Source organism: Neovison vison, chromosome 3 (assembly GCF_020171115.1).
Source record: "Neovison vison isolate M4711 chromosome 3, ASM_NN_V1, whole genome shotgun sequence".
NCBI classification, from domain to species: domain Eukaryota; kingdom Metazoa; phylum Chordata; class Mammalia; order Carnivora; family Mustelidae; genus Neogale; species Neogale vison.
The window spans coordinates 201,321,900-201,348,705 of record NC_058093.1 but is presented as its reverse complement, the minus strand read 5'-3'; the positions used below and the strand labels follow the sequence as shown (position 1 = coordinate 201,348,705).

General features: G+C 48.9%; 1 protein-coding gene across 1 annotated transcript in view; it reads left to right on the top strand.

Moving 5' to 3' along the window:
• The window catches only part of TMEM132D (transmembrane protein 132D), a 575,438-nt gene that overhangs the window by 389,198 nt on the left and 159,434 nt on the right, over nt 1-26,806 (top strand). The window contains exon 4 of the mRNA XM_044243542.1: nt 11,902-12,085. Coding sequence (XP_044099477.1) covers nt 11,902-12,085 — 184 coding nt within the window. The remainder of the gene's footprint in view (nt 1-11,901; nt 12,086-26,806) is intronic.

Here is a 26,806-nt window from a genome sequence, read left to right as displayed (position 1 = left end):
TCATTATTTTTGCACCACACCCAGTGCTTACTATTAAAATGGTTTCCAGCTGCTTGGAACAAAGGACCAAATGTAATGACTTTTAAAACATTGTGATTTGTGTATCCCAAACAGCGAGAGGATGTACAATCACTAAATGATGCAATAGGGTCTTTCTGCCTTGTTTTCCTGCTGGGCAAAGTCACCATCACAAAATGGCAGCTGCACGTCCAAGCATCACAGCAGTATTCCAGGAGGGAGGATAAAGAGCACATGCTCTCTGAAACTGCACCTCTTTTTCAAAGGAAAAACGTTTCCTTGGAAGCCTCATAAAATTGATTTCTGCTTACATCATGTTGGCCAGAAATATACACATGTTGTAGCTTCCCAGTCATTTGGTTTTCGTTGGGAAGGGGCACTTGAACTTGCCAACTTGAACAAATTGGGCTCTGTTGGCAAGGAGGAAGGGGAGAATGGATTTTGAGTACATCCAACATTGGCCACAGTCATTGACTCAGCATTTTGCTGAATACTCATTTACTGAGAATCTAGAACGTATGGGGGTCTGTACTGTTGAGTAAAAGGAACATTTGAAAAGAAAAGAAGGAAAAAGTTAGGGAGGGAGAGATAGTTCCTGCCCCAAAGCATTCTCTCTGTGCTTAGAGAATTACCTATGTAAGTAAGTAAGTAATCGATCATAACAATGACTTTGGAAGGTGGTCAGACCTCTGAGTGTGGTGTGCATGTGGTGCACTGAACAATTCTTGGGGCATCATTAGCAAAGTCAAGGTGGGTCCTCTTTGAAGTGTGCAGTGCACAGCCTGCACAGATGTCTGAGGCAGCCCTTGCTCTGGTGATGATGACTCAGGGAGATCACGTGCACAAAAATGTAGTTGTGATTGTTGACCATTTTATAGTTGAGAAACCGGAGGCTTCTGGAGATTAGGTGTTGGATAACATAACTAGGGCCACATCCAGATTGCATCCTGGGTGTCATTCCTGGTGAAGTCCATTGTCTCAAACACTGTGTATCATTGCTGTTGGCCGCTGTCTAATCCAGACTGTATCTGTGATGACCCAGTAAACGTCCCAGCTATCAGACTCCCAGGGAGTGGCATCAACTTGAAGATCACAGGTACAGCCAATTCTACTTCTCCCTGATAACAAATATACCCACCTGCTTGTCTGAGAAACTCCAGCCCGTGAAATACTTCCCCCCACCGCTTTGTGAGATTTCAGTAAATCACCCGTCGTTCCCGAATCCAAAAAGGCAACATTGACTTAAAGTTTATCTTTAATTATATTTAAGTCACAAGGCTTAACAGAATGTATTGACATTTATACCAAGAAATTAATTGACATTGTATGAACCTCAACCAGCAAATGAATTCTCCAGCGCCGGACCCTGAGCGCTTGAGGGCTGAAGCGGGATGATGTATGGATCGTCGGACGGGGTGGGCTTGTTTGCGTGGGAGTTTACCTGCTAAGCCTCCAGAAACAATCCTCTCTTTCGTAAGAGGAATCAACTAGATACATATTTGAATTGTGTTTTTTTGCCAAAGAGAACATCCTAGCCTCTCGGCGCTTCTGTTTGTCACGTCAGAGGAGAGTCGAGAGGACCATTAGCAGAATTAGCCATGATTGTCCCTGCCAGTTAATAATCCTGTTTGCATTTTCCGATGAATGTAGAGGCTTCTTTCTACCCCAGCAGTCGGGCTGCGTGCTTAAAGAGATGGTGGCCAGATCAAGAGAAATAGCCTTTGCTTATCATTTATTCCAGGACACGGTGGATGGCGTTGTAATTGTGGGGGACCTCGGATGTCTCGTGCAGCTTAGCCGACAGATGTCTGGGGAGGGCAGCCTGACTTTTCGGGCTGGAGACAGTCCTGTGCCCTGTGAGCGCTAGCACTCGCCCTTCGATAAGGCATGAAAACCCTTGTCCAGACACTGAGAATTTCAGTGCAAACTGTCTTCCTTTGACCTGTCTGCCGACAGATCCTACCAATGGGGAGTCTGGATGGAGACCCCCTCTTAGTGCATTCTCTTTGAAGACAGACAAAAACAAAGGGAGTGGCAGATGCACCTCTGAGTTGCCAAGGGAGCAGAAGAAAGCTTTTTCCCATAAAAATTCTCCAGGACTGAGTCTAGGGGGACATGCTGTGCCCAGTACGGTTGTCGGTTGGACCGAGGTAGAAGGAGGCTGTGTGCAGAGCTGGTATTTCAGAGACAGACCTTTGCCTTATCCACAGAGTGGGGAGAGGGAGATGTGCAGGAATTAACTGTATGTGACGCGTCTGCTTGCCACCCTTGCCAGCCCCACTTGACTCTGAGGGAGTGTGTCCTGCCCCAGTCCCAGCTCAGCCTCCCCCAGAGACGCGGCGCTGAAGAGAGAGTGACCTGTGTGTACAGACACAGTGTGATCTCAGTCTCCAGCCCTCTGCAGCCCTGTCGACAGCGCTAATGTGCTGGGGGCATAGGAAATTTTTTGGGTGAAAAACTCCCAAGAAAAAGAACATATACAAAGAACATGACTCTCCATCTCCGAGTATGTTTGGGAAAATGTTGCGAAGTAGTGATGCACAGGTTAACTTTACTCTTTTTCTCCCTGTGTGTGTCTGCTGTAGAAGTTTCTACCTTGTGTGGGAGACACTCACAGATAGGGGTTGGGGGGCGTGGGAGCAGCTCCGGGACACGTTCCAGACATTGCACTTTAAATGGGATTTGCTTTTCTTTCCCGTTTCTGCATGAAGACCTTTGGGGCTCTGATCCCCATCGCACCCCCTCCCCCGCCACCCAAACTCCCTTTCAGTCTGAAATGTTGGAAGCCCTCTTTAAGGGAGGAAGATTCACACTCTACAAAGGTTCATTTAAAGTCAGTCTGAGTAAAAATAAAGACTGCAGTGACATGGTAGAAATCCCTAAAAATGAGGTTTGATTAGGAACTTACCTTTTACCGATGAAGTGTAGGATAGAGAAAAATCAGGGTTTGTTTTTTTTTTTTAACCTTAAATAAGCAACAGTTATCATTAGACTGACGGCTTTATTCTCAGGTAAAGATGGAAATCAGTATTGACTGCGTGCAAGAGGTCATCTTTCAGGTAAAAAAAAAAACCTCCCATTTTGGTGGGTTTTGAAAAAGTCATCTAGATTTTCAGGGAATTTTCTCAGAGGTGTATCTCGTGCTTCTGTAAGTGTCTTCCCGTGTTTTTGAAGCGCCCGACTTGTCATTGTCTTTGTTAGTGTTCCCTTTCAAACACTAACAGGTTTGCTTCCTGCCACGTCCTTGTTTGTCAGTCATCTTGTGCCTGAATCAAAGGACCCCAGCAGCATTCTCCAGACTCCATTCGCGGACTTTATTAGCTATGACATCTTTTAAAAGATGTGAACTATCCCCGCGCCGTGGATCGTGTGGTATGGCGTGTTGTCATGTTTTGAATACAGCCGGCAATCCCCGACGGTGTGTGTGACAGATGCTTGCGATACAAACATTAAATGAGGAGAGATTGTTGCATTATGGCCCCTTCATGTTACAGTACCCTTATTTCAATACAGGAAACCCTGACATTTATGCCGGGGTCTTCCCTGCCATCAGTGTTTCCGTGGACCTCTTCTTGTGACAGGGGAAGCCGGGCTGTTTGGATCAGCAGCTCTGTGGCTCTGGGGAGCCATGAGTGTATCTGCAGCGAATCTCTTCCCATGCAAAGCTGTGGTGGGATGGGGAGCCAGTGGGCATGGTCGTGGGGCCGGAACACTGTGACCGCCAGCTGGATGGAACAGAAGCTCATGGGTACACCTCGGGCGTCAGCCCCGCACGTTCCCCCACAGCCCACAAGCTCCCGTGTGTCTCTCCTGCAACCCTGTTTCTTTGATTTCTGCCCCCTCTACCCACATCCTCTCTGGTCCGCCTCTGGTCCATACTCAACCCTCCAACCACAGCGATGTCTTCAAGCCACTGACCTTTGCTGGAAAGAGTTTGGTGGACTCACATTTAGCAGCAAAGGACCCAGGGCTGTTTCAGCAGGTGGGGATGTCCCGATGGGCCCCAGGATGCTCTGAGCCCAGAACATCCTTCAGGTTTCCAGACAAGGGCAGATTCATTTGTGGACTGACTCCTTGGCCCCTGGAGCCCCCAATTTGAGACCCCAACTCTGAGCCTCCCCAGGGCGGAGCTCCGTGCTGACACACAGGCTCCATGGGCCACCTTTGTCATCAGAACAAGTTAGAACAAAGCTAAGTTTGCACAGTGGGAAGCATCCAGGGGAGGGTCAGGAATCGCTTGACCAGGAAGACAGCAGCCACGTTCCATCCCTTCTGGGGCTGATCGCAGCCTTTCGTGACCTCCACCCATCTGTGGACTGATTTGGAGAGTCTTCCTTCCCCATTCCTGTTGCAAACCCACCCAGCATCCCCCACAAACTGGATGGTCAGATAGGGGACGGGCATCATCACACGTTTCAGGAGGGCCTTTTTCACTTTCCCCTGGTGGAAGGAGCACATAATCACTGCCCTCTCCCCTTCTCCCCTTCAGAAGCACCCCATGCCTCGGCCGGTATCCCCATGCCTGTTCTCTCTACCCCCACCTCCATCCCCATTGATCCGACACTCAGACCCTTACCCGGAGAAGGTCAGTGCTGAAAGGAGGGGGTGTAGCCGACAGGAAGAGGGGACGTGAGCAGTTCTGAGAAGAGCCCCACCTGGTTCAGAAAGACCCTGGAGGTCTTGGCCACACAGCAGGTCTGTGGGATCTTTAGAGAGCACAGGGCATAGTTTGGCTCTTGCAACCACTGGGGTCTGCCACTGGGACTTAGAGGGCTGGTGTCCTGGGGTTGGTGGGGCGTCCCCACCAAGGCATCATTGCCCATGACCTGACCTTCTCATGTTCACTAGACATTTCTGTAGGAGTCACCACACATCTCAAAGAATGTCACTTTTGTTTTCATTTTTTTCCCATTCTGACAATTCATAACTTGGCTTAGTCTATTTTTCCTAGTTCAATTAAGACTCTCTTGTACTTTGTTATTATACAATAAATCCCGTCTATGCATTCTTATTCTAATGGAAGCTTGTTTCCCAGACCGTGCATACATCTGTCTCTTTCATTTTCCTCTTCTTCTTACACAGAACACTCTCAGATCAACACTTAAATCCAAATTTCTTCACTTTCAGTGGAAATAAATATTTGACTACCTCATAATGTCATCTACGGAAAATATTCCCAAGCATTTACCCACTGATGAGATAAATGTTCTTTTATTATTTTTAGAGTTTGAAGTTGAGTTGCCATTTCTCCAGTGATAAAAGGCAGACATTGGCAAACCTTTCCTGTAAGGGATGAGATACTAAATATTTTAGCCTTTGTAGGCCCTATACTTTCCATGCTACATGTCCTTTTTTTCTTTATTAGCAAAATTTGGAAATGTAAAAACCCTTTTAGTCCAGGCTTCGTGCATAGACAAACTGTAGTTTGCTGGCTCGAAAAGATAACATCACATGTGAGCCAGAACGCCCCGCACGGTCTCCCTCTGCCCGTCCTTCAGCTGCGTCCCACACCTTAATTCCTGGGGGCTCCAGCCTCCCTGGTTTCCTGTGTTTTCTGCAACACATCCTTTCCCTCCAAGCACAGGACACTGGTATGTGCAGTTCCTGGTTCCTGGAACTCCGGGTTCCTCCCCCATCTTCCCTAGGGAGCGTATTGCAAGCCTTGCCTCCCCGAGGGGATCGGCCTTAGCTCCCTGACTGCACCAGGGTCCTCGAAAGTCTCCCGGTGCATCTGCTTCTCCTGCTTCTCATCTTTGCTTATAGTTGCCAATTTATGCTGGTTGGTATGATCATTTATTTAGTATTGATCTTCCCCACTAGACCGTGTGATCCTACAGGAGCAAAGGCCTTGAGCAGTGTGCTCTTGGGGGGCTTGGAAGGAACCTGCTTGATGGCCTTCACCAGTTTCCATGGTGTGGAGACTCCCAGAACTGCCAGTCTCCAGCTACCGAAATGGCGTCCCTGCACGTGGAGGTGGGAAGAGCCCGCATGGGATCTTGATGTTTTAAAGCCGACCTTTGCATGGGTGTCTCCATCCCCCAACACGGCATCCAGCACATAACAGGAGTCGGGGGACCTCCCCGACTGGGTGGGTGAATGAAGGACGGCATGGGAACAAGGACGCACCAAAGTAAAAGGAGGAAAGGGAGCACGCCTGGGTCCAAGCAATGACTTTCCCTTTTTCGTTCCCAGAATAATTCTGGCTACCAGGCCTCGGAGGATTATAAGGTGGAAATAGAGGGCACGAGGAGACAAATTTATGGTGACAAAAATCTCATTGTAAAGTACATACATTAAAGGGATCGTGCATATTTTACTTCCTAATGAAAGGTTTTTATTCTGAAAATGCTAATGAAAAAGTTAGGGGAAAAGACGTCAGTGATGCTGAACTTGAATACTGGGATCATGTCTGAAAAGAAACAATTTGTTTGAGTAATATCCTCATTTTAATCTTGAAAATGAGATGTGGAGGAGGGGCGAGGAAGAGAGGCTCCTGCGTTTGGGAGACATCGGGGGACCCAGGTCCAGGTCTGTCGTGGATCTCCAGAGCGCCATGGCGAATGATGGTTGGCTCGCTCTGGAGGCCTCTGAGTGGAGCCAGCAGTGCTGAGGACCCCGAGTGACAGTCCCTTTGTGCCCACCGCCCGCTCATTCCTCCTTTCTCTTTTGTTGCCAGAACCCCTGACCGAGCACCTATCAGTTGCCTTTGGTGTCCTTCTTGCTTTAAAAACTCTTCAGTTTCCTTAGAAGCGGGTCATGAGGCAAGGACTTGTATGCAAGTGACGTGTGAAGAAAGTGTCCCAGGAGAGGCTGACGAGACCAGGGAAAGGAGAAAGGACAGGGAAGAGCCCAGACATGTGAAGGGTGGCTCCAGCCTGACCCTATGGGGGGGACTCTGGGGTGCACCCACCCGGCTGGAGGCGAGGCAGCTGGGCTGTCACCTCCAAGCCTCACCAGTCTCTGCCTGAGCACGCCCTCCCAGGGACGGAGACCCTCGGCACTTTGATCTCTTTGCACTGTGGGCAAGGTGGTTTTGGAAGCTTGAGAAAGAAAGCATCCGTGGGCAGTCACAGGGAACGTGATTAGGAACAGAAGCACTCACAAGCAGAGGTGAGGTGTATAGACACGATGCTGGTGGTGGGAGGAGATGGTCTCTGCCCAGTGGTAGGTGACTGTCCTTCACACGACCTCTAGGGAGCACTCTGAGTTGTCTGGAGCACATCTCAGACTACTTTCCAAGTTCACACTAGCCTCGCCCCCTCCTGGCTTTCCTTTTGTTCCCGGAAATTTTACCCATTTATCTTTGAGCATACCATCTGGAAAAGCCTATTTGGAAGTGGAATTTCACTCTGTGCTTTCTCTCCATCCCTCCTCCCCACCCCACACCCCCTACCAGCTTCCCCGCAACACTCACACCCGCCCAGGGAGCCAGTCGCCCATGTGGGCGGTGGCAGAGTGAGGTTCGATCACTGGCATTCTTTTCAAGGACCGACCATAACATGTTGCTTTTCTAATCTGGAAGGAAAAAAAGTGCAGGTAGCTCTGAAATGCTCAGTTCTAGATGGTTCTCATATGAGCAACCACATCTGCAGGGTTTCTTATCCCTCCAATGGATGGTAGGCTCTCCTAGCTGAAGCTCTAGCTTCCACGTTTCTGCTTTAATTTGTAGACACATCATAGGACTAAAAGCATTGGCCGAGGACCCTACAGGCAGCCTGATATCAAAGTACCTTGTTACAGACATGCCCCGGCTTTGCTTGTCCTGAATTTATTAGAGGTATTGGATCCTGAACTCAGTTTCCACTAGGGGACGGGAAGTTGCTCTTCTCTATCTTCATTGCTTTTAAGCAAGCCTGTAACCCCCAAGTAAGTGGCAGGGGGGGCATAATCCCACACATATCCAGAGTGCCCCTTCTGCATCCATGTCTCCTGCCTCCTGCCCCTGTTAGCTGGGTGAGCCTTGCCGAACCCAGGTTCTCATCTACAAACTGGCAGTTGATCACAGTTACTTACTGTGACACAGTGAGAATTTTATGCAGTCATGAGACCTAAAAAGCCCTTAAAAACAGTGTTTGGCACATTCAGAGTACTTGATAAAGGCTGGCTGTTGCCTCGTCTGGAAAAAGAGGTACAATCTTAAAGTAAGACTTTTGAAAAAAAAAAAATGATGTCCTTTTTGGCCTTGGGATCTGCTGAGATGGTCTTGTAGGGCCTCAAGTCTCATCTCCTTCCCTGGGTTCCTGCGCCATGCCCCTGAGCGTGGTGGTCTCTGTGCCTGAGAACCTTGTGTGCATTTCCCTTGAATTTCGCCAACCCTGGGACTGTGTCATGCGGTCCGCAGCCATGCCTTTGCCCATTAGAAGGAAGCCCTCCAGGTGAAAAGCTGCAGAGCCTGAACCCAAGGCACAAAAACGTCCAGGCAAGGGAAGGCTGTTAAGGAATGGGAAGAGCTCTCTGAACCAGGAAGATGGTCTTCCTCTCTGTAAGGAGGACAGACTGCGGGAAGGTTCTTACCAGCTGCAAGCTAGAGAGGGCAGAGAGGTGGTTTCTTGGCTTGCTGCTGCTGGTAGGGCTCATGCCCAGAAGGCTGGCAGGTCCCCAAGTTGGATGGAACCCTGAGCCACTCTGTGCAAACCCTGCCCCACTCAAGAGGACTGCCTTCCTAGAGGAAGCTCATACCCGGAGCCCATCCTACTGCTCATTGTGTGACTGGCCTAGGGGGCAGGAGATGGAGGAGGCGGGAGGGGTAGGGCTGCACCCAGGGCCATCAGAAGTGGCGTCTGGACACATCAGTCTTCTCCAGCCTGGGCCTCCCGGGCTGGAATTCTGTCCTGTCCCTCCTCACTGTGTGCTTATGGCATCTGGAACCTTCTTCGCAGCTCACCTGTGCCTTTACTTCCCAAACCCGCTAACACCATACATTGTGTTTCTAATACCTTCATATCCAGAATACCTCCCAGAGCACCAAGGCCCACATAATTAAGCCTGTATAAACCTGAATCAGTTGTCCTTGGTCCTGAATCCGGATGGCCTGGATATAAAAAGAGACAGACAGGTGCAAGGAAGGAACAAAGGGAGAGAAAGAATCAGTGAGACGGATGCCTGGCCTCACTCTGGAGCAACTGGAAAGCTGTGGGACTGGTGCGTGGTCATTGGTTAATTTATAAAGTGTCCCCCCCACCTCCCTGCAATTCCAGTGCGTGGGCGAGATGCAAACCACGGCTGTCAGCAGACACACTGTATAAACGTTTACTTAACCTGCCATGTCCGTGTCCTCTAACACCGTAGATGCCGTTCTGATGGACGCCAGGCGTTTAAACTCTGTGCTAGACACACCTTGGAACAAGTAAGCACAGCCGCTCTTCAGGACCCTTGCAGTTAAATCCACAAACTACAAAGGTGCTGTCCTTTGCTTCACAGTCAAACACGGAGAAATGATAAATATTGACAAATAAAATGCAAACTTTCTGGAATCCTGCACACACGAATCATTTGCAAAGAGGTATTGCAGTTCAAATTTCCACTGACCTAAGTCGCGTGCGATGGGCTGTTCAAAGCTCGATCCCCAGAATTTACGAAGGAAGTGACCAGGAATGTGCTCCACGGCCCCGCTGTGTCCCAGCCTCCTGGAAGCCCACACAAGCTGGAGACTCGTTCAAGGAAAACACGCACCGGCACACAGTGTCGGGATCCACAAGCCTGCTCTGGTCCCCAGGTTAAGAATTACCAATGCAGGGAGCTTTCATCACCACATCAAAGAGAGGAGAGTGAGCTCGAAGGCAACTGTGTTTTCTTACCCATCGTGGCCAGGCAAGGGATCTGTAGGGAAAGAGAAAATAAACTTTAGAGAAAACCTGGCACGGCCACCGAAGGAGTAAAACTAGATGAAATAATTTGAGCCCTTTTAAAATTAAAGTTGTTGTTTTTATGGCTATAGCTCTAGCAGAGTGGGAAGAATTTAAACCCATGGAGGGACTGGCAAATGCATTCCCGGTAGAGCGAACTCTGTGAGCAAACAAATGGACCGGGGCCGCACAAAAAGGTCCTGTATTGCAGTGGAGCGAGGAGTGCTGGGTTTTGCTGGAGGTGAGGGCACCCCAGCAGACACTGGAGGACAGAGAGCCGTGTAGACAGTAGGGTCAGGTTTCTGCCGTGTGGGCATCCCCCTAATGCCTCAGCTGTGGGGTTGAGTTCCTGAACTTAACATTGCCTCCCCTGTTCTGTGAGTCTCCCTCTCCTGGTGACCAGACAGAGAAGGTGGGGCTCAGTACGGCTGAAAGAAGGCCTTGCCTTCTCCTGAGTCCTGAACAGGGAGGAGATGCCAGAGTTCTTGCGAGCTCCCAAACCAAGAAGGTGTGTGCCAGCACCCTGATCTCAGGATTCCTCTACCTGTGGGAACCCCGCAGGGAGGCTCCACAGAGACAGTGGCCAACTCTTACCACAGCCCCCGATTCTCAGAGTTAAGCTGCGTTCTCTTAGAGGGGCTCTCAGAGACAGGGGGTCCCGTGGGATTTAAACACCAGCTGTCCTGTTCTTCCTGATCCATGTTCACCGTGCGGGGCAACTACCCCTGCTCCGTGCCAGAGACGTTTCTGTGCAGAAAGTCAGGCTCTCTGGTGCAGTCAGGGCTTCTTCCTTCCCTGGGACAGTCCCCCGATGTCACGCCTTGTTCTTATTCACCCCCCCCACTCCTTTCCTTTTCCTCCTCCTCCCCCTTCCTCGCTTCTCCCCCCCCCACCTCCTTTCATTAGCACTACCCCTCTCATCCTTTCCTTCGAGGAGAAAGCGCCCTGGGAGCCCCGCCATCGGTCTCTGAGCGTCTTACAGGTCGGACGGTGTGGTGAACATGTTTCGGGAGCTCTGTGTGCATAAAAGGCCAGACCCCGCGGTCCGGAGCGCCAGATGTCAGCGACCACCCTGCAGTTACGTGACATTTGAATCTTCAGAGACGGATCTGGTACGGGGGAAGCTTGGGCCACTGAGGCTCGGAAAGCGTGTCTCCTAGCTGCCTCCTCTGCTCCCCCCAGCCGTGTGCGCCTTCCTCTCATCCTCCCTCAGGGAGTGGCTGGGCCCACGGGGGCCTTTTCCCCACATACTTTATGGAGGAGCAGACATCTCCTAAAAGGGGACCCTGAAGAAGCAGAAGCAGAGTGATTTAATTAAACTAACATAAATTGCTACAAAAATCATCCTGATAATCTCACTTGGGGGCGTTTCCAGATGCGTGTTTCTAGGAAAAACCAGAATGTCCAAAAACTCACCATTGCTACAGCGACTCCAGTCTGCAGGTGACATCTGGCTGCTTCCGCGCATGCGCCCCGTGCTTCCGCGCATGCGTCCGGGGCCTCGCTGTCCCGTCCATGCCTCGCCTCTGTGCCTCTGCAGCTCTGTCTCACCACCGCGGGATAGCAGAGCCACGTCGCCCTCAGACACCTTTAAAATTGCGTGCACCCCATTTGAACTGACTAGCGACGATGGCTTTGGAAGATCTGACATAAGCAGCATGTAGATTTCAGGGAGTGGGGAAAGAATCCTGATCTCCTAGATGGATAGAGAGGAGGAAAGCATTTAGGAAAGGTAATCAGCACTTTTCATAACCGTCCACAAGCACCTGCCCTGGGGAGCCGAGCAGCCCACAAAACCGGGAGAGCTGGTGTCTAAGACCAGCCAGTGCCACAGATCAGGTTGGAGATGGAGTGGGCTTTGTTTTGTTTGTTTGTTTGTCTATTTGTCTTTGATGTTGCATCTCTGAAAGCTCTTTTCAGGGATGATAGGAACACACACGGACGCTCACAGAGACACACGTAGAAATGGCGAGTGTTACCCATTGTCTGCCCGCCACACCCCCGTCACTCAAAGTTGTTCCCCTCTGCTTCTCTCCAGTGTGGATGGAGCCTCCTACGAAGTCATGCAGATCGATGTGGAAATAGAGGAGCCCAGTGACCCACCGGCCACACAACTTGTCACATGGCAGGTGGAATATCCAGGGGACATCACCTCTGACTTGGGCGTATCCAAGATTTACGTGAGCCACAAGGACGTGATGGGCGTCATACCGCTGGCCATGGTAAGAATGTCCCTGCCTTGCATGGTCCGTATGGAATCCGAGGGAAAGGAAGGCTCCACACTGTCACCCAGCCTGGGTGGGGACGTGTCAGTGAGCCGAGGACCAGGGTCGGGGGCCCTAGAAGCTGAAGTCTGCTACAAAGACTTCAAACAAGGCTACTACAGAGACCACAAAAATACGTTGTGTTTTCAGAATATTATTTAGGAAGGCATCAAGCTCCAGGGGTTAGAGTTGGACCTTTTGTGCTATGAAAATTACCGATCATTTAATAACTTTGTTTCTGTCATACATTGTGGACTTTAAGGATCTCAGATACATACACTTGCAGAAACCAAAGAGATTATGTCCGTGAGTGATGTGGCAGGAGACGTGGCCGACACCTGCCCGGTCCTAAGTCTGCAGCTAGTACTTACCGTGTAGGAGAGCCGACGTGGCAAGCCGCGTTCTTAGTTCTTAAGATCTACCAATTTCCCAGGGAAGCCATAAATATAGTTCGAATGTGCAACGTCAGCCTGGTCGTGTTGGCAGCTAATTAGAAGCAAACGAAACACTCTATAGGAAAGCATTACTATTCATTCACGGGGCGTCTGTTTACAACTTGGGAGAGACCCAAGACTGTCAGTCTGCGTGTGCCCTCTAGGACTTGTGGAACAGGGATGGGCTTTCATCCGTGAAGGGCCGGCCCTTGTTTGTCCTACGGTGCCTGTGGGGAGACCTGTCATCCACATCCCCTGAAAAAAACACGCCGACGCCCCATAGAGCTCTACCTGTCCTCAGGCTCTTCAGCAGCCCCTGTGAAGGAATACGCATTTTTTAAATGGGAATTTTCATGGCACCAAAGCATGGGCATGTCTATCTGCTGACAATAATGTGAGCTTCTCCTGTTATGAAAGTACTTTCCTGTCAGAAATGAAGCACGAGTTGACCTACCCATTGACTGCCCAGTGTCTTCTCTACACCGTCTGTTAGGAAATATCGGCGAGAGTTGTTATGGAGTGCAGACAGAACCCCAGAATCAATCTTTCAATAAAAGGTAGCGTGGACAGTTGCCTGGTGACAGCAAGTTAGTTATTATGTGGCTCATCAGGAGACGGGAAGGGGTTCGGGGTGCTCTGTCGGTAAGGGCTCTTGTTAACGACTTCTTTTATTCGGAAGTCATTGAGCCTCCCCTGGTGCCTCATTGCACGCGTGACGGTAGCATTCCTTCAGTTAGGCTCTTTGTGAGTGGTTTCTATTAGTGGGGATGGCAAGACCATTTGTCTTGAATAAGGAACTACTTGAATTTGCTCCTTTTCAGCACCTTTGGTAGGATAGGCTGTTCACAAGGCTCAGAATAGCTTCGGTGGCTTTGCTCGGCGTAAGTTAACCTCCTGTTGTTTCCCACACTCAGCATTTCCCCTGCCTTGTGGGTCCCTGATGCTCCCGTCACTTCTCCCAAACCCCATCGGTCTCCATACCCTACGTGAATCCCCACTCCAACAAGGTGCCTCTCCCTCCTCCTATGGTCTCTGACCATTCTCATCTGACCTTGCCCATCTAGCTATGATGTAGCGCTGTATGAGTGTGTCAATCTTAGCCAGCACCTTGCTGGCCCTTCTACAAATTGGAAATTGCATTTGGTGGAAAGCAAGAGAGCTCCTCTACCGACTCAGTCTACCTTAGCCCAGCCAGTGGGGGCTTAAATACATCTGTGTTTCCCTTTTCACGTACAGGGGCTCCTCAGATTGCTGGTGTGGTTTTGGTAGGGTGCCCCTGTGCCATCGGAGACCCAGGCTGTAGTTTGAGGGCACAAATTCCATGCTTATGGTCCAAGATGGCTGCTGGAGTGCCGACCAACTTAGCCATATCCTGTAGACCGGAAAAAGTAAGAACTGCACAAGCTCAAAGATGACCAGTTACTTTTGCCTTTCAAGAAGCAAGGATCCAGCATAATATTTCTGGTTACATCCATTTGGCCAGACCTAGGTGAAAGGAAAGCTGGTTAATCTTTATGTCAGCATGGCTCGTTGCTTAGACCTTGTTTCAAGGAAACAAAAAGGAAATAATTATTTCAAGGCAAGTGGAAGATGGATAACAATCCTCCTTCATTTCCACGTAAGGAAGCGGAGGCTTAGAGGGGTCACTTGTCTTGGCCCCTGAGTGTTTTCCATTCTGTGCTGGTTTTCAGGAAACTCCTAGGAAACAAAATCACATAATTAAATCCCAGCCCGTGCTTACTTCATGGTGTCTCACTTCCCCATCTCGAGGGGGGAGAAACTCATAGGTTGTTGTAAGGATAAAGTTGATAACCCAAGAGTGCCTGGGACGGTGTCCCATCCGGGGCAAACATAAAATAAATGGTAGCTATTATTATGTTCATTTAACCTCTGGATACAAAGTATAAACAGTACCCTGACGATAATATTATAGGTTCTTTCAGGAAGGGGATTCGGCCCCAGCCCCCATATCTTACGGGGTAGAACAGTGGTAGACAACGTATGGGGGTTCACAGACTGAACTGAGTTGAATGAATTTCATTAGAACACATTTGGTCTGATGAGGCTCTCCTAGTGACCTTGGAGCACCTTCCTCTATAAATGAGGGTGAAGTCTTGAGGGTCTCGACCCCCCAGTCTTTCATATTTGGAGTGTTCTGAGACCCCCCCCCTTCCCAAGAAGGCTGCTTCATTTCACCTTTGACTCGAATGGTGAAAGAATTTTGGCCATTTTTTGAGAGATTACCCTCATTAATTGAACTCTTTTGCAAATTTCATTTCATTTCTACTTTGTCTTTGATCATCCCCTGTTCACTGGGGGATGTTTGAAGGCAATCAGATACCCATGCGTCTATTAATCTACTCATCTGGTCACACGTTCTTGACTGTTGGAGAAACAGCAGGAAAGCCAGCTCACCAAGACCGTGACGAGTGAGGAGAAGGTGCTCTGGGTTGAGAGCACGGTCCCTGAGCACTCATAAGCTGCATAAGGGAGTGGATCTTAAGGGTGATTGGAAGCCACTGGAAGGCTCTCAGCAGAGAGTCACAGACCCATGTGTGTTTTCAGACGAGCACCCCCACTGCAGGTGGAGAATCGATTTGGGGAAGCAAGAGTGACATCAGAGAGAGTTAGAGCCTGTCCTTTGGCTGCTGTGAAATAACTCTGACCCAGTGAGCACAGCATCTGCTCATCCCGAATCTGTCCTGTTGGAGTGTGAGCAGCCTGGGGCTTTTCACTGCCTCCATGGACTTAGGACAGAGCCTCCCTCTGTCCTGTCACTGAGTGACCCCAAAGGTACCGACCTCATCCCCATGGCCTTGAATTAATAATAATCATGTCCCTGAGGCAGTCCGCAGGCACAGGCAGATCGGCAGAAAGAAAATGTGCCCCTTTCCATCCAGGACATGACCCGTCCCTGAAGGCAGCACGCCTGTTCCCAGCATGTCAGCCATGAGCTCCGCCAAGGGGCCCCCTCTAGCTACAGGGGAGGCGGGAGAGTGAGCCTATCCCAGGGGCCACGCATCCCACTTAAAGCATTTTATGGTGGAAGAAGGAAGGAGCGCTGACGCCGTCTGGAAGGCCCCGTGGACTGCGGTAAGGACAGCGGAGAAACGGCAAGGTGCGTCCTTGCGGGTACGTCTTAGAAGGTTCAGAGATGATTGGACTGCCCCATGCACCAGGCGTAGGTGTGAAGGAAGGATGGGAGGAAAAACCTGACTTCTAGTTCAGGGCTCATTCAGAGAGCTGCCCGTCTTCCTCCACAATCGACCCACAAACCTAAAATGTTTAAGAGACCTCTCATTATGAAGTATCCCATGGCTTCCGTTTTCCCACAAAGATCTTTGTACACATCTCCAACTGATTCCTGTACATAAACTTTTAGGAATAAGTCCAAATCAAAGGATATGAATAAATGGGTATATGCAATTTTGTAATTTTTTAAAATAGTAGTCTCCAAACTGCCTTCTGGCAGATTTAACCTATTTAATTCCACCGGCTGCATATGAGGACACCCATTTCCCTGCAACTTTACAAACGTAGGATACTGAAATTTTAAAATAGGCAGTTTATCTGGCAGAAACAATATCTTATTATTGCCTTAATTTGCCCTTTTTTGGCTCCATTTGTAAATTTTCTCTCTCTTTTTTTAAAAAAAAAAAGATTTTGTTTATTTGCGCGTGCATGCGAGAGAGAGAGAGAGAGAGAGCACACAAATGAGGAAAGGTGCAGAGGAAGAGAGAGAAGCAGACTCCCCACTGAGCAGGGAGCAGGGGTTCTGTCCCAGGACCCTGAGATCATGACCTGAGTTGAAGGCAGATGCTTAATCAACGGAGCCACCCACGCGCTCCCATTTGTAAATTTTCTTACGGAACATTTATTCTTACCCATTTCCTTTCCCTCTTGGGAATTCCATTTCTTGTTACTTTGTCAATGAAAAACCTTTTCAATTGTGGTAAAGACATGTAACATGAAATATGCTGTCTTAGTCATTTTCAACTGTAGGGTTCATTAGTGTTAAATATTTTTACATGATGATGCAACAGATCTCCAGAACTTCCTCATCTCACAACCCTGAAACCCTACCCACTAAACACTAATTCCTCCTCCTACCCCCAGCCCAGCCCGTGGACACCACTTTCTCCTGTTTCTACATATTAGCGATGCTGGCCTTTTCACTTGCATGTTCTTACAAATATTCTTCCCAATTTTCCCTGTGCTTTCTAATCTCACACATCATATATTTTAACAAGCAGAAGCTCAGGGGTGCTTGTTTACTTTTCATGCACTCAAATCCACTTATCTTTTCCATAATGGAAATCCTCCTCTCCCCCTAATTATGACCAAGAGGAAGAACATGCCTGTTTAATTGTTCTTGTAAAATCCCAGAAATTCAAATACCCCCAGACAGCACATTTGAATAGGTAGAATTGTCATTTTGAGAAGATAAAGCTGGAGGTAAAATGCAGTTGTGACACCTTCTACTATTATTAAGGATTTGAGATCAGTTTGGAGGAGGCTCAAGGCCCCTCCATTCTGTGTGTGACTTATAGAATTCCATGCAGGAAAGCTTTGAAATGAGATGCAGTTAAGCACCAACATTCAAAGCTAATTTCCCAAAAGACATTTATTTCCTCCTCAATATTTTGCCCATTTTTCCCTGATGTCTAAAGCCATAAAACCTTTTTTAAAGAAATCCATTCATGTATTTCTACTTTTATTACATTCTTTTTTTTTTTCTGCTCAGGAAATGATGCCTTACCATCTTGTAGGTAAATATATTCTTGTCCTTAGGGAGGAAAATGTGAGGAGAGTGTCATTAAATGTGCATTAATGTTAATCTAATTAGTGCACATCTGTAACTGTGTGTCAGGGTCTGATTCTGGAAGGCAGCAGTTGCACGTCTTAGAAGAGCTGGAACATTCTGGGCTGGGGCTCAGGGTTAGCACCAGTTGCTCAGAGCTCTTCAATCTGGGGTTTGGGTAAAATAAGTGTTTTGAGCTTCTGCCAGGATTCAGATAATGACACTGATATTTATCCGTGGGAATGCTGTGCCAGCTAGTCCTTGAAAACATTAACATGTGCTCTTCATTTTAAACTGAGACTAAATATGTTTTCAATCCTGTTGGGTGTGGCTGCTGGGGTACTGTGGCTGCTGGGGTACTGTGGCTGCTGGGGTACTGTGGCTGCTGGGATAGTGTGGCTGTCAGGGTACTGTGGTTGCTGGAATACTGTGGCTGCTGGTGTACTGTGGCTGTTGGGGTACTGTGGTTGTTGGAGTACTGTGGCTGCTGGTATACTGGCTGGGGTACTGTGGCTGTTGGGGTACTGCAGTTGCTGGGGTACTGTGGCTCTGGGGTAGGCGGGAGACTGCAGTGCTGCTCTAAGTCTGGGGCATGCAGGTGTGTGATGCCACTCTTCTGAGGGTGGTAGCAATGCGCCTCCACCCCCTTGGGCTCCTGATGAGGTTCCCACTTCACCAAGTGTTTCAGCCTGGACCAGCAGTCTTTGCCATCAGAACTGGGGTGGGACTTTAAATAGAAAGTATCAGGGGGTACAGTCCAAATGGACGATTGTGATTCCAGAAAATGATCAGAAGATTCCTGTCATAATGAACGATTTGGTGCAGGTGACATTCTGTAACATTTGCAATGATGTGTGGTCTAGATGTATCTGCAGATCCCTGGGGAGGCCACCCATGGTTAAACAAGACCAGAGTCGGTGTACCACGTGCTTTTTGTGGCGTGCAATGTGGCCTTGAATGTCACTGTCATCAGAGCACAAATGCATCTCACAGATCTCTTTGCAGAACCCACTTCCCATGCCACCTCCTCCAGGGACCCTTCCTGGATCCCCACAGCCAGATGTGCTCTCTGTTGACTCTTCCACTCTGTCCATCCTGTGATTTCCTGTGCACGGTGAAGACGGTAGTCAAGTCGCAGGATTCAGACACTCCTGAGTTACTTTTGACGGTTGAGATCACTTCCCTGGGAGCTGTGATAGGGCATGAGTCAAACCAAGATGTTTGGGAAGACCTCAGCCCAGTACATTCCTTCCATACCCTCTCCATCCTTCCTCATTTCCTCTTGTTTGAATCCCACCTAAACCCTTCCAATCTTCAAGCCCACTTCCAGCGTGGAAGCAGCTAGACACTGGTGCACCACTGTTGACTTACTGTTTCCACTACCCTCAAATGCCTTCTCCTCATGAGCGTGGGTGAGGGACATCCTAGCCCCGACAACCGCAAACAGAACTGCCCAGTGCAGACCTCATCAGGCCCTTGCTGACTGTCTTGACTGAGCACTGAGTTCTTTCTTACGTGATTCCTGGGGTTGCAGGGAACTGATCATCAAACAACCTCTCCCTTCCTTGTTCACATGCAACTTTTTTTAAGTTTTACGGATTGCGGTGCACCCCGAATCCACGGTTCAGTGGGTTGTTATTCCATTTCTGTCAACCTAGCTCGCAAAACTCACCCGTATTTTTACGGCCACATAATTTCCTATTCTAAAGACTGATGAAATGCATTTTAAGTAAGCTTTCCTGGATCTAAGACATCCCTCCCCTTGAACGCAGTTGATGCCCCAACAACATGGGTTTGAACTGCATGGGTCCACTTATACGGGGATTTTTTTTTTCAATAAATGGAGTCCAGCACCTTACATGTGTTTTTTTTTCTTATGATTTTCTTAAGAACATTTATCATCCCTAGCTTACTTTGTTGTAAGTACTCATTATCATGCACAGAAGACACAAAATGTTTGCTAATTGTTTATGTTATCAGTCAGGCTGTAGGCTGAGAGTACTTCAGTTTTGGGGGGTTAGAAGTTCTCTGTGGCTCTCCCACCATGTGGCAGCTGGTACCTCTAAGACCCGTGTTGTTTGGGGGCACCTGGGGGGCTCAGTGGGTTAAGCGTCTGCCTTCAGCTCAGGTCGTGATCCCAGGGTCCTGAGATCGAGCCTCAGATCAGGCTCCCTGCTCAGTAGGGAATCTGCTTCTCTCTCTCCCAATGCCTGCTGCTCCCCCTGCTTTCTCTCTCTCTGTCAAATAAATAAAATCTTAAAAAGAAGAAGAAGAAGAAGACCCAGTTTAGAGTCAGATGTAAAATGACCTTTCTTTTCATGGTCTGCACCGTCCCCTGATCTTCAGAATCCTCATGACCTCATCTCCTGGCGCACCTACCTTGTGTCGATGGTCTCCTCCCATCACCCTGGGTCCCCTTCCTGATTGCACAGCCGGCAGAAGGCACAGCCCTGTCCCCTCATCGAGGCCCGGAGAGCAGCCTCACCACCCCTGGAGATCTGGTGATGCAGGGTCCTTTGTCTCCCTCACCCCTGTAGTCGGCACGGGTAACGTGCTGTGCCTGTCACCTACCGAGATGAGAACTGGAGAAAAGGCCCCCACGTGAGGGAAGGAATCTCTCTTTCCTGGCACCCATAATGAAATTTCCTTTTATTTTTGGCATGAAAGCAACTTCTTGGCTCTTTTTTGTTTGACTTTTTGTGGTATTCTTTTCCTGTGTCAGCCTGTTAATTAATATGCCAGATACCCTCTGTTGTTTTCCTCAGACTTTTTGAAAATTCAGTCACACTGGATAGCACACCCTTGCTTTCATTTTTATACTTCCTCAACCAAGTGAAAATTAAGTTGTGGCTAGAGCCCTTGAGGAAAAGAACCTTCGCTTCAAGAAGCGTTCCTGTGTTGTGCGTTCCGGGGATAACTATGGCGGCCCTCAACAGCGCTCACACTAATGACATCAGATCCTTGATGCTTATTAGGGACGAGGTACGCTCTCCGTACCTCCTTTGTGTGAACTCATTCAGTCCCGTCAGGGACCTGATTCCACAGATGCAGGAGGGAGGGCATGCCCAGCGGAAGGACGCTCCAAGCAGTCCAGCCACCAAGCTGAACCGCAAAAGAGCCCAGATGGACAGGCTCCAGAGCCTGTGCTTTCCACCAGTGCACCACACCCGCCCTCTCCACGAAAACCGCATTTCGGCTGCCGATCGGTTCAGTATGCAAAAGGATCTTTGGAAGATGCAAATACAAAAAAAAAAAAAAAAAAAAGAAAGACACACACTCATAAAAGAATATGAAATTGAGAAGCCTTACTGAAATCGGAAAGTCATCTGAAAATGAATTATTTATTATGCACAAAGCCACTGCCTTTGCTTTTCAGCCCACTCTGGTGCCTTTGATGCCCCTAATGAGCCATCCTCTGCAGAGGAGATTTATAATGAGCTGGTAGTGGCTGACCGTCAGAGCTTTTAAAGGTACCCAGTACAAACTAAGCCAGGTGTTTTTGCTATTGTTGGCTGCCTGGTCGTTATCACAGCCCCTGCTCGCGTCCAGCCGTTAGCTCTCCGTGAGCAAATAGGCTGGTGATGTAACCCGTTTTGCAGGCACTCCAGAAAGCGGTCCATCCCCGCAGCCTTCCCTGAGCTCCCACGAAGTGCCAGGCGCTGGCCTTTGTGTTGGAGACGCTACAGGGCTCATGTCCCATTCGGGGGCGGGGGAGAGACAGCTGGTAAATAAGTAAAAAGTAATTGAGCAAGGTGCATTCAGAATTGGTCTGTGCCTGGGAGGAAATAAAACAGGCAGGAACGTGAGCCCTTTGAGACTGGGATGTCCCTGCAGAGGTGACCTTTGAACTGAGACAGAATGCCAAGGACGTGGCCAACGTGGGACTAATCTGATGAGAGCTGGCTTTCCAGACAGAAGGGAAGGCAGATGCCAAGGCCCAAAGCTGGGGCCTGCTTGGCGTGCCTTACAATAGAAAGGTCAAGGGAAGCAGGGGGATAGTGATTAGACGGGACGAGGTCGGAGTCAGCAGGCACCAGATGACGTGGACAGTCACCGGCCAGGATACGGGCGGCAAGATCTCTCAGTGAGTGTGTTTAAATCTCATTGGATCCATGATTCGCCTTTCCATCGTCACTCCGAATACCAAAAGGAGAGTGAAGTTGGTGGCGTGTGAGCAGGGGAAGTTGACAGACCATGTTGGGAGCTACCTTGACGGTCTAGGTGGAAAGAGCTGAGGACTGGGTCTGGCTTGATGAGGACGGTGTCGAAGGCAACTGGAAGGCCTTGGAATGTACTTGCTAAGTGTGGCCATCAGGACTTGCTTACAGAGACCAGGAGTTTGTTTGACTGGGTGACACCAACCGTGAGTCTGGATGAGACAATACTGTGTGATAGAACTCTGGGCCGTGACACAGATGGTTTGTTATGTGGGCCCTCCAGCATGGCAGCTACCGCCCACGTCGTTTCCGACCCCCGGAAACGTGACTGAGGTCACCGAGGAACTGTAATCTTTCTGTAATTTAATTACATTGATCCTTGACCAACGCAGGGGTTGGGGGCACCGACCCCCTGCACAGCTAAAGGTCTGCGTGTCACTGACAACTTTGCAGAGCTTCACAACCGAGAGCCTGCTGTTGCCTGTAGACCTTCCCCCAAACATAAACACCCAATTAACAGATTTTGCACGTTCTGTGTATTATACACCGTATTCTCTTGATGAAGTAAGCTAGAGAAAAGAAGACAGTTTTAAGAAGATGAGGAGAAAATGCATTTATAGAACTCCACCACATTCATGGGAAAAACTCCACATACAAGTGGACCCATGTGGTTCAATCCTGCGATGTTCAAGGGCGGGCGGTAATTGAGATTTGGCCGAGCTTCTGACGGCTAAGCTTAGACAGCAGGACTATCTGGTGGCTACCGGCCCTCAGACTAGACAGCACGCCTCCAGAGCTGTGGCTTGGGGAACGGAGGGGCGGTCCCGCTGTTTCTGGGATTAGAGTCTGCATATCCTCCACCTGCACCGCTGACCCCTCTGTGGGCTCGTCTCCTCCCTGCTCTGGGCCTGGGGAGTCTTTGCTCTGTGCGTGGCTTCCAAGGGCCTGTCTGGTCTGCTGGATTCCAGTTGGGTTCAGTCAGCAGTAGGCAGTGGAAGAAGACCAGAAGGAGGACGAAGAGAAAGGCTGGGGGTTTGGTTCCCCTGGTTCGGTGCCCCGTCAGCCCTGAGTCTCAGTGACTGCGTCGGTCCGTCGGAAGCGGCAGCCCCCGTGGGTCAGTGGAGCCGCAAGAGCTATACCAAGGGGGGATGGGGTGGGTCTCCTGCCACTACCTGCAGGTCTGAGTGTCCGAATGCACTGCTGTGTCCTGCCGTAAAGCGCCCCTGCAGTTCATGGCCTGAAACACACAGCACTTTATTATAAACTAAACACTATTTGCTTTTATTTCTCCTTTATAATTCTCTGAAGACATTATATTGATCTTTTAAGCACGTGTGTTGGTAGGTTATATTCATTGTGGTTCTTCTTTTGGGATAAAGAAGGCGCTTCTTAATTTGTGGTATAAATCTCCGTTATATGAAAGGAGCATTAGATCAGATGGGATTGCAGTGGGGTTGGCGCCTGCTTCCTGGGAAGGCACAGAGAGTAAATGTTGTCCCTCCTGCGGGCCCCACAGCCTCTGTTGCAACAAAGCAATGGTGCCCTCGGGAGCCCGAAGCAGCGGAAACGCGCCCGCCCATGGGTGCGGCTGCGTGCCTTTCAGACCGTCCGTGAACATTGAGGTGGGAATTTCAGATCATTTTCATGTGCTGGCGGATCGCATGCTTTAAAATTTAAAAAAAAAAAAATTTAAACGTATAAAGCCTGTGAAGGCTATCCAAGAGCTAGAGCTTACAGAATGTCATGTTTAAGCCAATTTATTGTCAACTAGAGACAGAGCTTTTTCTCACCCTTGTCTGCGTCCCTCCTTAAGAGCTGGACAGGGGCTGTCCTCCATGGCCCAATCACAATGTAAATAAGGCTTGGCCTCCTTGAAGGAGCGCCTCCTTAAAAATTTTGAAAACAATTTTGAAAAGCGTTGTTATCATGGGAAAAGTGCATTTTCTGGGGTGAGCGTGCACCCACGGTAGAGTACCCACCAGACCGGGTCAACCTGAGTAGGTAGAGTGAGCTGTCCGCCTCCCTAGACCAGTTGCCCTGCATCTGGGGCTGATGCTGGGCCCTGCACCTGTTTACCCCCCCTCCAACAATGCCTCCAGTGGTTTGACCCTGAACATCGAATGAGCACCCTCTACCCTCTAAGAGCCCTGGGAGCTCTCCCACCTTCCTGGTGGCTCTTCTTCCTAAATCTGCCTGAGGATCCCCCACCTCCCCTGACTCACTGCTTCGTAGGCGGTTTTCCCTGGACAGCGGCAGAACTTGCCAGCAATGCAGCTGCCATTAACCTTCCAATTAACCTTATTATCAAAGAGAGGTAGGGGGGCAGGAAGGGAACTGGAGACTGATTTCAGAGCATGTTTCCAACGAATTCCCAGGTCCTCTGTGCTCAGAGCTAATACTTCCTGGCTTCCAAGATCATTTTCCAAAGGCAGGCTCACTCCATTACCTCTGCCGTTGAGGCAAATACCAGCCGCTGGACACACCTTTTAGCAGAGCGGGGCGGCACCCACGATCCTGGTGCATCCTGGCCATTGGCCAGCTGCCTCGCCTCTGTGTTTTGTGTCTCCAGGAAATGTGTTCTGCTTCTCTCGAGAGACCCGCAAACCCAAACTCGAAATTTTGCAAAAGCTCTGGGCGCATGTAAGTTTCCCATAGCACCTGCTCCTCCTGCCTTCTGTATCGGCATCTGTCAGACGTAGGCTCGCTGTAGCAGGTGGACAGGCTCATGGTCTGGAAAATGCAGCCTCATCGGAAAGCATCCTGGTCAAGACCGTATTCTCACAGTGCACCCCACATCTTCATTTTAAAAATTTATTTATTTATTTGAGAGCGAGTGTGTGCACGAGAGGGGGTGTGGAAGGTGGAGGAGCAGAGGGAGAGGGAGAAGCAGACTCCCTGCTGAGCAAGGGCCCAACGTGGGGCTCAATCCCAGGACCCTGCACTCATGACCTGAGCAGAAGGAAGGTAGACAGTTAACCTACTGAGTCCCCAGGCACCCCTCCACAGTCCCTCTTGAGACCTAGCAGGTCACGAATGGATTTTGCCCAGCAGATAAAGACCAAAATAGGCACATTGCCTGTGGTGTTCACACCACGTGTGTAGCACCTAGACCAGTGTGGGACCCCACCAGAAGCTCGCTACGCACACTGGGCTGTAGGAGGAATCGGATAGAGTTGAACCTCATCTCTGGTCTGGCAGGTTGTGAGTGAGCGGACCTGGGGCAAGTCAGATGACCTCTCTGCACCTCACTCTTCTCACCTGTAAAATGGGGATAATCTTCATATTTCTGCTTCCCAGGGGGATGTGGTCTTTAGTAGGAGTCAATGTAAACCATTTAGCACGGGTCCTGGTGCTTCATGGCTGTAAGTTATCATTCCTACTGCTACTGGTAACCACAGAGAGAAGGTATGTTGGAATATTAGTGCGAAAGAAGTCAAACAGTCATTGCTTTTTTTTCTTACATTCTTCTGGAAGTTTCCAAAAAATTAAGGACAAAGCAATGTCCTATAGAAACAAATGAATGTCCTACAGAAATAAAAAGCCTCGATAAGCCGATAACATTCTAATAATAGGTAATAACGGCTGTGTTGGATGGAAGCCTTGGATGGCAACAGTGAATGAATGTGTTTGGACTTCTCAAATCCAGTCCAGACTGATTTGTACAGAAATCAGAACTTACTCACTTGCGTAAGATGGGTTCCATTTGGCGACCTAATTGACCCACAATTACAAGAGTTTAAGCAATGATGAAAACTCATGTCTCTCACCCGTGAAAGAAATCCAGAAGTAGGGCTATGTGATGAATATGGTGGCTTCCTCGCTCACACGGGTGTGTCATTGTACCAGGCAACTCCATTCTCCTAGTGGCCTCAGGATCCAGAATGGCTGGCGAGGCTCCGGCCATCACGTCCACCCTCTGGAAGCACCTTGAGGACATCATGAAGCATCGGTTGCCTTTATGAGAAGAGCTCAAGACTTTAAGACGCAGACACAGTGTGATGGAACAGCACATGAAGAGCAGCCCCAAGTAGTCCAAAGGGAACATGTTTCTTCCTCTTAAAATGTGTTCATCCTAGAGAAGAAGCCATTCTGCATTCACCGGTGTGGGCCATCAAGTGTACGGGAGTGTAGAGGATGCCCATCTCCACACAAAACATGAAGAACCCCAATGCAAATGTGTTGGCAAGAACGTGTTGGTCCTATTGAGAAAAATAACTATGTTAAAAAATTTTGAAGGGACGCCTGGGTGGCTTGGTCGGTTGAGCATCTGCCTTTAGCTCAGGGCATGATCCCAGGGTCCTGGGATCTGGCCCTGCATCAGGCTCCCTGCTCAGTGGGGAGCCTGCCTCTCCCTCCCCCTCTGTCCCTCCCCCTGCTTGTGCTCCCTCTCTCTCTCTATCTCTGTCAAATAAAATCTTTTTTAAAAAATGTTTTGAAAAATAACACATTAGTATATTTATTTTCACCTACTAGTGGTTTCCTCATGTGGAACTGAACTATTTTCCCAGGGTTCTTTAACTCAGAAGTTTTCAACAAAAGCCATTATTTTCTTGACAGATGCTAAGGAGACCGGAGAGTTCCATGGATGCCGGAATACAAGTTGGTGTATAGTTAAAGTAAAATATCGGTTAGGTAACAATTCCACGAGCTCTCTACTCTGTTGGTCTTTGCACAATGGGTAGTAAATACAGGGTTAGGACTTCCCAGCGTGGGCAAATGAGGGGGGAAAATCTATCTTTTGAGTTTGTATAAACCAGTCTTCCAGTTGTGCGAGTAAATTACCCATTAAACTTAGCCCAAATAAAAATGATTGCTTTCACCTTGAACTGGATTTCTCTTTTGCCTTAAAGAGGAAGACAGGATGCTAATGCAGATTTTTCTTCTTCACCCCTCTTATGGTAAAAGACAATGTCTTTTCCTCTCTCCCTTCCCTCTTGCTCAGCTTCCCCTCCACCTGCGTTAGGGTTTTCCAGAGAAATAGAACCAATAGGACGTAGATATCTAGGCTGAGAAATATATATTTTGTATAATTATATAATATTATTCCTCATTTTCTCAGCATGTATTACATAGTATTGTACATAATATGTATTTTTATGTATAATAAATGTGAATACTTATGAATATCTAATCCTATTACGTATTATATATAATATTATAATCCTATAATATTATTGGCTGAAAAAAGGAGGAAGCCTGCCCCTGTTTCCCCATGTCACTGCTTGGGCTGGGACATCCCGTCTCTCATCCTGTGCCACTCTCAGACTGGCACCCACCCCGCCAGCTT